The sequence below is a fragment of the Vulpes vulpes genome, chromosome 3 (assembly GCF_048418805.1).
Source record: "Vulpes vulpes isolate BD-2025 chromosome 3, VulVul3, whole genome shotgun sequence".
NCBI lineage: Eukaryota > Metazoa > Chordata > Mammalia > Carnivora > Canidae > Vulpes > Vulpes vulpes.
This window is the reverse complement of record NC_132782.1, coordinates 97528425-97540299: the sequence shown is the minus strand read 5'-3', so window position 1 is coordinate 97540299 and position 11875 is coordinate 97528425. Positions and strand designations below refer to the sequence as shown.

Genomic DNA, 11875 nt, shown 5'->3' with positions numbered 1-11875 from the left:
AACTAAATAAAGTCCTAAAAGTCCTGTGCCCACCTGGCACTTCACAGATGCTCAGTAAATGTGAGCTACTGATCTGGCTTCTTCAACTAAGAACCAGCAGGGCCCATGGAATTCAAGTCGTGGGCTCGAGAGTACACAAAATCAGAGGCAGAGTTAATACCAGAACCACAAACTCTTGTCCTTGACTCAATGCCACATGCAGGTTGGCCTGTAATTACTGACTATAACAGCAGACTGGTGGAAAGAACCAGAGATGATACACTCTTATCCTGAGTGATTTCAAACTTCTGAAGAAAAAGTTCATAATTAGAACTACATACTTCTATTTTGAGTAGCTTAAAACTTCCTTCCAAAGAAAATATTCTAAATTCAATTCCATACATACTTGGCCCTGTAGCTGTGGTATTTATAAAACTGTCCAGATAAGATCCTCAGAGACAGACTCTATTCTGTGGGCACCACCCAGTACCACTGTGATGATGATGCTTAAGAGGATCCTGGTTTCACCAACTACTCTGTCTAAAAACAGACCGAGGACAAACCAGCTTACTGTTAACACAACAGTGAATTCTAAATTTAAAGGCTGCATTGAGAAAAAACCTCTACTTAAACAAGCAAAGATTCACTGGCCAGTTTTCCATAAAATGCCAGGAGCTTAGCAATTCCAGCTAAGTACTCTTGTTAACTTACAAATGCAGAGGCAACAAGCCAGAAGCGAGAGCAGGAGTGGAGCTGCAAGGACACAGACCTCCAGGGCCAGGCGGCCCCTTCCAGGCTCCTGCTGTTTCCCTCCACTTCGAGTTCTTACAATCAACCGTCACCAGACGCAGATTACAGCAACTGACATGTTAGCCGCAGAAGGAGACTTGTTGGGAGATGAGTCACCGTTCTCATTAGAGAAGCTGAGCTCACTCTCACCTACTCCCTGCCTCACTGCCTGGACTGCCTGATCCTTCCAGCACCACCTGGGGTTCCTGTCAGAACCGTGGGTTCTGCTGCTATTACTCATGTGGTAAGGAAAGGTAAAAAACACAACAAAAACACAGTTCTATTTGTACCGTATTTCCCAAGTTTTTGCCATGTGACAATCTTCAGAATTCTTAAAAACTATCTTTATGCAGAGGCAAGAGTTTTTTTTCTAGGTGCTTCTGTACTCAAAAGAACACGATACAAATTCCTCTAAAGGAAACCACGGTGGAAAGGAGAGACGAGTCAGGAAGCCCCAAAGGAGAGTGGAGCCAACACAGTGACTCCTCCTTGCCAGGTGGCCCTGAGCAAATCACCACCTTGCAGAGTCCCCTTACAGATTTTAGTGACTCTGAAAAGCACTTTCAAAGAAACGTATACACATTTTTGCACAGAGTTAAAGCCCCAGCCTCCACACTAGACCTTAGAAATGGAAAATAATGAAGTAGGAGAAAGTCTTCCTAGAGGTCACAGAGGAAAAGCGAATAACCCCGTATATAGAAAATGGCACTTATGATTGTAATGCACAGCTACGCAGCTCTTTTACCTTCTCCCGCAGTCTTCTTGGGGCTTAGTTTCTAAGTACGAGGGACCCTGTGCCATGTCTGTGAGACACCATTTTGGAAATGTGTTACAAAACCCATACCCACCATCATCTTCACTCCTCTCCCCGGCCATCTCCACCGACTCAGACAATGAGGCCAGGGAGGTGCGTCTGGAGGAAGCTGCGGAGGTCACACTGGCTTGCTTGCTCCCCGGGAGTCGGCTCACCCAATGTTCACACAAGGAGGAACTCGTGGAGCCTGTAGGAAAAGGAAGCGGGCACTGAGGTCAGGCCAGAATCCTGGGCCAGCTGCTTGGCACACACCCTCAGGAAAGTGCTGCTACCAAGCTGGGAGGTGGCCAATGTCAGTTTAACTCCTAGACCCCACGCTGTGCCTGCTTGAATATCCCATTCAGATGAAAAGGAGGGCAGACTCTCACACATGTTTATAGTAACAAAATCCAAGTATAGGCATGGACACTTCATAATGCAAAGTGCAAGTCTTAAAGTGATGACAACAGAATCATTCATACTAGTTATACAAATATTTATTAAACACCTACTGCCGGGCACTGCTCTAAGCACACACAGGAAAAATTCTGACACAGAGCAAACAAAAGCAGCAGTGCTCCGTTATCTTCTTAGTCTCACTGCTTTGTGGAATCATTAAGTCATTTTCACAATATTAATATACAAAATACATGCACACACCCAGGCTATCTGCCAACCTGTAAGTCCATTCCAGGGATGCCCTGAAATATATTCTGGAGCAACAGAAAATGCTCTTGAAATGGAGAACACGACTCAAGTAGACCTCAAGAGGGTGTAGTTTCCAAGCATATCTCAGGCTCTGGAAAGCACTGGGGGAAAGCACAGAGCACTGGAGTGCCCACTCTCTTAACGGAGTGAGTGGCTATAGAAAGGCAGGTATACTGAGTGGGGCTTGACTCCAGTAGGGGGTCACTCTGCTTCAGCAGTGCTTCCTTTTCAGTAGCTTCAAACCCACTCCTCACAAGCTTCTAGGGGATCCAGGGTAAATACTCTCTAATGTGATCCCACAATACCATATCCCTGTCCTCAGCCACAGTCTCTTAAATTCTGCATTAAGAAGCATGCATCGCCTTGTCTGGACTGTCTGTGGCTACATTGAGACTAGACCCCATCCAGCTACCCAGCCCATCTAATAGGACTATAGCCTTCAACCCTTGTAACAAAACAGTCCGACTTCACAGGGGGAAAAAAAAACATTTCTAATGGTGCCATACCTTTTCTAAAAGGCTCTAACATACACTGACCTAATCTGATGCACAGAATGACCCCATAAGGCAGGTATTATTAGTACTCCAACATTATAGATGATTAAATATGTGGCTTGGATGGGCCGTGCTCCCAGATGATCCAACCAAAACATGGCAAAGCCAAGTTTCATTCCTTCTTGCTTTTAGAATAGCATGCTATACTGCTTTTTTTCATTCACTCATTCCACAAGCAAACATGGCAACCTCATTTTGAGACAGGCTCTACCGGCTTCCATGGGAACTCTGCTGGTTTGTGGATTCCACTCCTATTTCCTTGACTACAATCATTTTGGTTTCTAGATTAAATGCAAATATGAGAATTTATCTGATCAACCCAAAAGAGTAATGAGACCTTGTGGAGAAGTTCTCTGGACCATTAATTATAATCTTCTGTTCTAGAAAAAACTGCCAAAGAAGAAGTTGGCCTTACCTGCCACTGAGCTATTGGCTGACCATGACGGAATAGCTGTCCGCCTCTGGTAGAAAAGGATGTATGCTGTCTGTGTGCAAACCTCATCTTCTGATAGCTGTTGCACATCACTGTCATCGAAGCAGTACCAGAGGCCATCCACAGAGTTCTTACAGTACGCTGCCAAAAAAAGAGTCTGTCATGAGGACCAGGGACGGTGGACACCAGCCACTCCACTCTGTCCAAACCAGTGCTTTGGCTTATATAATTAATTCAAGAGCTTTTTAAGGTTGTACATAATAATGCATAAAGTGGTAAAAAAAAAAAAAAATCCAAATGGCCTATCATGCTCAGGCAAAATTTTTTGAGAAATTCTAAACTATTCCAAATGGACAAAATTCTATTTAATCTTAGAAAACACAATATACTCATTTATTTAAACCAGTGGGTCTCAACCTGGGACAATTTTGCCCCTCTAGGGACATCTAGCAATGAATGGAGACATTTTTGACTGTCACACTAGAGGGTAGGGTGCTACTGGCATTGAGCGGGTAATCAAGGATGCTGCTAAACATTCTACAATGTGCAGGACAGTCCCCATGGCAAGAATTATCCAGCCAAGCTGTCAAGAGTGCTGAGGCTGGGAAACCCTGATTTAAGAATGTTGTCACATTTTAGCATTTATTAGAGATAGAAAATTGAACTAGAAATGATGATACTAATACTAAAAGCAGCTACTATTTGTTTAGCATATATTATGTGCCAAACCTCTCAGTTAATCCTATGAGATTTGCTCTACTATTATTCCCATTTTACAGAGGCTCAAAAAGATTAACCAGTTTCCCCAAAGTCAAGCAGCTGGTGAAGGGCAGGGCCCAGCTCAATTCAGGTGTATCTGGCCTCTGAGCTAACACTTAAACTACCTCACCCTGCTTCCCTGAAGGGTAGCACAAAAAATGCATCCATGGAAGTTCCCTGGCAAACTAACATTTGAGCTCATAAATGCATGCATGTTTCTCTTCAGTTCAAATTCTAAGCCCTGAGAAAGAAAGACCACTCAAGTACCAGCAAAAGCAGACAAGAACTCAGTGTTCCTGGAAACCACATGATCTTGTAAGGGATCTTCAAAGGATGTGATAAGCTTGATCCAGAGGGATACAATTCTTATCACACTTTCTAAAAATACCCATTTATTGGAGTAAGAATAAATGAGTACTAGAATATTTAGCTGAACACTCCAGGGACAGGACATATAGGGTTCTGAGAGGCACCCAGGCAAGGAGGGCTACACCAGATAGGTCCCCAAAAAGAGCAGAGTAAGAATCTTTTGATCATGGGGAGGGAAATCACGTACAGCTATGGACCCCTAAGACCAGAAGGGGAGAGAAGCAGCAATAGAGGCAGCTGATTAAACAGCAACTTGTCGTTGGTGTCAGGCCAGGTGTGAAATAGAAATGACCCGGCTGGTGAGGTGGCTGCTATTCTGGAGTGGGACATGCCTAAAAGAAGGAGACAGAGCAGCCCAGCACTAGCATCAATCTATTCCTCTTCAGGGTGGTCTATTCTCAGTCACATCATGGCAACTAAGGCAGCACAGTAAATCATTAATGGTTTAACAGTGTTTTTACAAAATAATTCTACTTGCTTTTCTTCCTGGCACTAGCTTCTCAAATGTTTTCTAGACAAGTGTTATTTAAATGGTGGTTTGCAGACTGGTCCTGGTCCACAGCAAGATAAGCACCCAAACTGAGATAAGCATTTAAAAACTTTTATAGCAATCTGACACTGTTATGATATTTTTACAAAGGTACTGATTCATTAAAAATTGGAAATTAAAAAAAAAAAAAAGGCAGGCTCTTCATCATAGAAGTTTAAACTAGAATCCGTACACAAGTTAGCCATAGGGCAGCCCGGGTGGTGCAGTGGTTTAGCACTGCCTTAGGCCCAGGGTGTGATCCTGGAGACCTGGGATTGAGTCCCACATCAGGTTCCCAGCATGGAGCCTGCTTCTCTCTGCCTGTGCCTCTGCCTCTCTCTCTCTCTCTCTCTGTGCCTCTCATGAGTAAATAAATAAAATCCTAAAAAAGATTAAAAAAAAAAAAAAAAACCCACAAGTTAGACAACACGTAACCATGTGATTAACAGCCTGAACCAGTGCAAAATAAAATTCCAAATGAAAACTTAAAAACTCATCTTTAATTCAACAAGTGAAGACATTTAAAATGTTGTCTAAACTAAAACCCTACACTTTTATATATCAGAAAAGCAGTGGTATGGCCTAGGCATCGAAAAGGGGAAATAATTCAGACAGTGCCTAAGCTCTTCCTAGGGAATAACAGGTCCTGAATGGCAGGCCCAAGCACTTCTAGATCACCAGTGTAGTCACCAAGTTCATATAAGGTCACCTGCTGTAGGTCACAGAGCATGGATGAGGTGTCTAGCTTCTAGCCCATGCTCCTATCTCCAAACTGTGCTATCTCCAAAGTACCTGTAGGTTTTCTGGCATTTTCTCAAGTCCATTCTATACAAAGAGTAACATGATAGGTTAGAATCCAGTACTGTCCTATTTTTCTCAATACTCTCTTGCTAGAAAGTGCATTATTTTCCCAAGAAACAATATCAAAGGAAGACACATTCTTTACCAAAGCTGAAGCTAGGTGAACACTACCCAGGCAAAGGTGCTACTATACCTGCTACCCAGTGAAATTAAATAATCTCTAAATCCTTTCCATCTGAAGAGTCTAAGAGTATATAATTCTATGACTCAGTATCCAAGAAAAGACATGACTGGTAATGCCACAAAGGCAAATATCCAATCAGATACATGACATTTATTATACAAGTGGGCCCCATAAAATATAAACACAAAATCTACAAGACATAAAGTCTTATCAGATTTTAAATTTGATTTAAACCAAAATATAAAGTAAACTGTATCTAAAAGTTTAATTAACATTTAACTTTTGTCTTCTATGGACTTCAACTTCTCTCATTTTTCTCCCTGAGTGTGCTTCCCAGGGCAGGCAGAGGCAAAACAAACCATTCCACTATGAGATAATACTTGGAATTGGTATAATTCCTCTCACAAATAACTGTTGCCTACAGCATCTAAGTACTGCAAGAACTACAAGGTTTCAAGAATAAAAGATTACTGTATGCAGTCATTGGTGGAGGGGTTCAGGAGCCCAACAGGCTTCTTCAGCCTGCTGAGTGGGGGTTTTGGAGCTAGCTGCTAATGGAAGTGTCTCACAGAATTTGAAATACTAACTGGTGAAGCCCAACCTCCTCCTCCTCCCCTGACCTTTATGAGTCAATGGTACCCTGAATCTTGTTGCGTGAAGCACTGAGTTCAGGAAGAAAGGAAGTCCCTGGAAGTACCTATGTGAAATGCGTTGAGTCTGAAGGAAGCAAAAATCCAAGTCCTGGCCACTCACCCATACAGATTGCCAAATTAACAGCAGTGCTCTGTGGACTCCCCCACACACATAAATGTCCAAGGAAGAGTCCCCACACCTGCCTGCTCCCCTGAGGTTCACACATGTCCTTAAGCCAGTAATTCCAGCTCTGAGACTCAGTCTCAAGGAAATACAAAACTGGAATATAAACTAAAAGATATGCATCAGTGTTACAGTTAAACACCAGGGTAGCCCACGTGGCTCAGTGGTTTAGCGCCGCCTTCAGCCCAGGGCATGATCCCAGAGACCCGGGATAGAGTCCCACATCAAGCTCCCTGCATGAAGCCTGCTTCTCCCTCTGCCTGTGTCTCTGCCTCTCTCTCTCTTTCTCTCCCCCTCCCTTTCTCTCTCTCTTTCTGTCTCTCATGAATAAATAAATAAAATCTTAAAAAAAAAAAAAAAAGTTAAACACCAGAGACAATAGACATGTTCAACAATGGGGAACACCTATATAAAACTAGAGTTCCACCAACAGAATGTTCTGTGGTCATGAAAAACAGTGTTTATAAAAATTAAGCACCAACATCCAAATACTTCTGTTATAATGGTAAGCATGAAGACTGGGATACAGGGAATGCATGGAGCACTTGCACTTCATTGCGCTTCTGATTCTGATACTTTTACTGTCTATCTCCCTGTCAGCCCATACAGTCCTGAAGTGCAAACAGCAGATTACCATCCCCATGGCTTCTCCTGTGCCTCCGATACACTCTGATCAGGCTCCCACAGGCCCTTGCTCTACTGCCCAAGCACATTTCCACCACAGAATGTATTACACGTTACCGATCTTACATATTATCTGGTCCCCTACTTGAGTACACTCCCGGAAGACAGAGGTTGAGGCCTATTTGTTTCTGATGTGCTTCTGACAGCCCAGGGCAAGCTAAGTAGGACATGTTCCATGAATGTTCACCTAAACAGAACCTACCAGTACAATCATGACTGTGTAAATTAATGGCCAAAACTTCTAAAAAAAACACCAGAAGAAATGTTACCTACATACAATGGTATATTATTCAGCCTTAAAAAAAAGGAATTCTGACACATGCTAGAACATGGGTGAATCTTACAGACATGCTATGTGAACTAAGCCAGACACAAAAGGACAGATACTATATGGTTCCACTTATAGAAGATTCCAGGTATAATCAGATTCGTAGAGACAGGAAGACTAGTGGTAACCAGGAGATTGGGGAGAAGAGGAGAAAAGGAAGTTGCTGTTTAATGTTTCAGTTTGGGAAGAAGAATAACATTCTGGAGAAGGATGGTGGTGAGGGCCTCAGAACAACATGAACGTACTTAATGCCACTGAACTGCACACTTCAAACCTGGTTCAAATGGTAAATTTTGGTATGTTTGTTAATCACAATTTTTTTTAAAAAGTTACCAATCATTATTTTTGAGTGATGAGCCTAAGGATGATGGTACTGTTCTCTCTCTTGTCTACAAATTTTAGATAATGAACATAATAACTTTTAAAAATGAAAAATAAATTTAGCCCTAAAACAAAGAGAAAACTCTTTGAAGTCACTTTAAAGACAGTATAAAACTAGTTCATATAATCACTCAAGGGAGAAGCTGGAATTTCAAGGAGGTAGAGTGAAACCTCAAGAGTGGAGTGCAGGGGAGGTAACCAAAGTGAGCCCTCAATGGCCCAGACAGTGCTGTCTGCATGCACCCCTCCTCAGTCAGTTCAGACAGCTACTGGATGATCCAACTCAAGAAAAGAAGGAAGAATTTTCATTTTTTGTTCGTGGACAGAGATCCTGAGGATGAGAACTGCTCTCAAAGTTGGCACAGTGCCTACTAGAAGAGAAAGGGAGATTCTAAAGCAAAAGTAACCCTGTCACAAGCAAAACATGTGTGAAGGAAGGGTCAGCATAGACACCCGGCCCCTCGCACTGCAGACCTGTGTAGTGCCCCCCTTGCATGGTGCCATGATGATTGCACACAGCATACAGGTCATAGACGTAGTCCTCAGGGTCCCTCCCGAGTCCATAGGGCCGTCTCCACGGAGACCAATGGGATGGCAAGCTCCAGCTGCTCTGACTTCTCTTAACCACATGAGGTGTCATGTCCAGGCCAGTCAAGGGGAACTTGACCATGTTCTGAAGTTTCATACGCCTGTCTCCTTCCTGTTGCAAGAAGAAAAACAAGTTCTGATGATATTTTCATGCAAGTGGATGGCAGATCAGTTGTGTGTGGAATGTGGACCCTATCAGCAAGAGTGGTTTTAGTTACTGATCTGAGGTTTCCCAAGATACATACAAAATAGGGAAACACATTAAAAGCTTTAACTATCTGGAGGAACAGGTTGTAACAGCACTAATAATAGAACAAGCAATGACCTACATGTAAGGGGTGATGAACTTCTTTGAGTCTCCTTATCTGATAGAGGAGTTTTAGGTTTTTGACATACGAAATCGTCAGTATCAGGCAGTTCATCCTAATACCTCTCTGCCACAGAGGCATGAAAAGTAATGGAGTAATCATGTATGTGAGAGATGAAGCACACTGCTGGCATAAAGTAGCCACTGGATAAGCACTGCACTCCTTTCCTCTCCATCTCTTCCAACAAGCATATTAATGCTTAAACTGACTTAATATATTTATTTAGCTGATAATCTTAGGTAATCTGTATTTTCCATTAAGGCCACCGGGAAATCCTCTGAAATCCGTCAGCTCAATAGCTGTCTTCTGAATGCTTCCTGTGTCTGCGGAAGCTTTAAGAAATTAACCAGGCATGGATAAACACCCACCTCAAGAGCTGTGAATCTATTAAAAGAAGGAAAATGTTTTTAAAAGAAAGGCAGGATGAGCCCTGGACTGTCATGAAGGTCAGACTAAAGAATCTGGACCTTACTTTGCAGTCAAGTGCTGAGGCTTGAGGGAGGGGACGTCATTAGGGCTGTGTAAGCAGTGTGCAGGGCATGACACTAAGGGAGGAGCAGCTTAGGTTAAGAAATCAAGTAGAAGACAATGCAACTGCAACCAGCTGGAAAGTATCACAAATCTGAAGTGGCAGACTGGCAGCAAGAATGGGGAGAAGGGGGCACACTCAGGAGGCACTGCAGAGGCACAACTGAACTGAAGAGGTAATTGGCTATAGGGGAGGGACAAGAGAGAAGTCAAAAGTGATGCTTCCTTCGAAAAAAACAGAAAGCAAAGGAAATTAGTGTGCGTGTGTCGAAGGGGCCAGAGAAGGCTGGAGGCAGGGCTCTGAACCTCACCAGCTCTCTACCTGCAGATCCCAAGGGATGCATGCAGTTGGGATACTCTACCATTATAGAAGCCAGACCCCCAAACCTTTGAGTGAAAGCCCAGCCCTAGGGATCCTGGGCGTGTCATCCCAGATACCTCTACTTCATCAGCAAGTCCTAAACATCGCTCAATCTATTCGGGTCTTATCTACTGCCACAGCTTCATACAAGCCATCAGCATCCTCCCCTGGATGGTTGCCATGGCTGCCTTCAGATCTCCCTAGCTTCATTTGTGCAGCCTCACATTTTCCATACAGCAGCCAGAATGGTCTCTTCAAATAAAAAATTTGGTCATGTTGCTTCTCTGCTTGTAATCCTTTACCAGAATCCCACTCTGCCCAAAAGGTTCTGCTTGGACAGCCAGTCCCTAAGCAGCCCTTCTACCTTAACTCACACCTTCCCCACCCTCCAGAAGTCTAGCCAAACTGGCCTGCTCAGTCTTTGGCACATGCTATCTCCTTGCACACATCGCTCCCTCTGCCACTGTGTACATGGCCCTGCGTCCAACTCACCTGGGATATGCCCAATCCTAATCTTTCAGATACAAACCTAAAAGCCAGGCCTCAGACTTCTTAAACATTTACCTCCTATTTACCTCTCTTACAATGGGGCCTGCCCAGGACAATCCTAACTCTAGGGAATAGACAGCCTTTTTGGGAAAAACTGACTCAAGAGTAATACAACTCAAAGCAGATTTTCTTTGTATACATTTATGACTCATCTTCCCAACTACATGACAGCTCCCGGGGAGCAGGATGACACCCTTTATTACTTTAGGTACAAAGAGAATTCTACCCACCCCCAGAAAGGAACTCTACGTTTGTATGCTTGTTTTTTTAAATCCCAAAGTACACTTAACAAAATTTAAAGCATAACATTTGTAAATCTAAAACACAACATTTATAAATCTAAAGCAAGTCCTCAAGAACACAGTAAAATATCTGCAGGATGAACTAAAATGTTTAGAATTTAAAAGGTCACAGAATGTTCACATTTTGTTCTGGGTAAGAACAAAACATGTCTCCAAACACTGAGACAGATGTGTCTGTAACAACATGAACAGGACCACCAGACCAAAGAGGGACAGCCAAAGAATCCCTATGCAGTCCACTGGTAGGGGCGTAAGAAACTTGGTCACAGCTTTTCTCGCCATGACAGAGGGTTTACCTACCTGTCGAAATCTCTTTAGATGTATAATAAGCACATCAGGCAGAGTCCAGAGGCTTAACGTAATGCTCCCCTGCTGCAGCTGCTTACAGTGTGGGCAACGCCAGGCATCATCTGGGGCAAGCTGAAAACAAGGAGCATGAAATGACTTCCGTTAAGCTCCACTTAAGGCAAGACTTTTTATAGGAGACCGCGGCACTCATTTCTTGCTCAGGGCATGGTACAACTCAGAATCTCTCTGGAAACCACATTTGATGGGGGAGTCAATGGAAAAACACAATCACAAGAGGCACTTGGCCAGAGCTGAATAAATTCTCCCTCAAAAAGGGATGACTAACAGGCCAATATTATACAGAGGATGTTCAATGTTACAGAAGAACCTCAAATTCCACAAACTCCTGAACTGAACCTGTTGCCTTTCCATCAATATACTTCCTCTTCCTCTTCTTCTTCTATGTCCTACATCTGCAACCACCTCTCCCACCCACTAAAAGCAGCACCAGCGGCAGGGGCAGAGGGCGGTTATTGCAAACCCTCAAACCCTTCCCTCTTCCTCCTGCCCCACATCTACCCAAAGTAATTGTCTCTGCCATGTCTCACACCTGTCTCCTCTACTCCATTCCCACTAACATGGCCTTCACTCAAAGTCCTCACCCAGGCTCTTACCTGGACTTCTGCGAGTCTCCTAACTGATCTCTCTCTCCCAAGCACTGAACGACTCCAATCAATCCTCCCTACTCCTGCTATCAATAAGGTCTTTCTGAACATTAACCTGA

At 43.4% G+C, this 11875-nt stretch overlaps 1 protein-coding gene across 1 annotated transcript in view; it reads right to left on the bottom strand.

The window, feature by feature from the left end:
• The window catches only part of USP31 (ubiquitin specific peptidase 31), a 72339-nt gene that overhangs the window by 8651 nt on the left and 51813 nt on the right, over positions 1-11875 (bottom strand). Inside the window, exons 12-15 of the mRNA XM_025983801.2 lie at positions 11104-11223; positions 8582-8807; positions 3239-3397; positions 1617-1769 (exon numbers count right to left, since the gene is read on the bottom strand). Coding sequence (XP_025839586.2) covers positions 1617-1769; positions 3239-3397; positions 8582-8807; positions 11104-11223 — 658 coding nt within the window. The remainder of the gene's footprint in view (positions 1-1616; positions 1770-3238; positions 3398-8581; positions 8808-11103; positions 11224-11875) is intronic.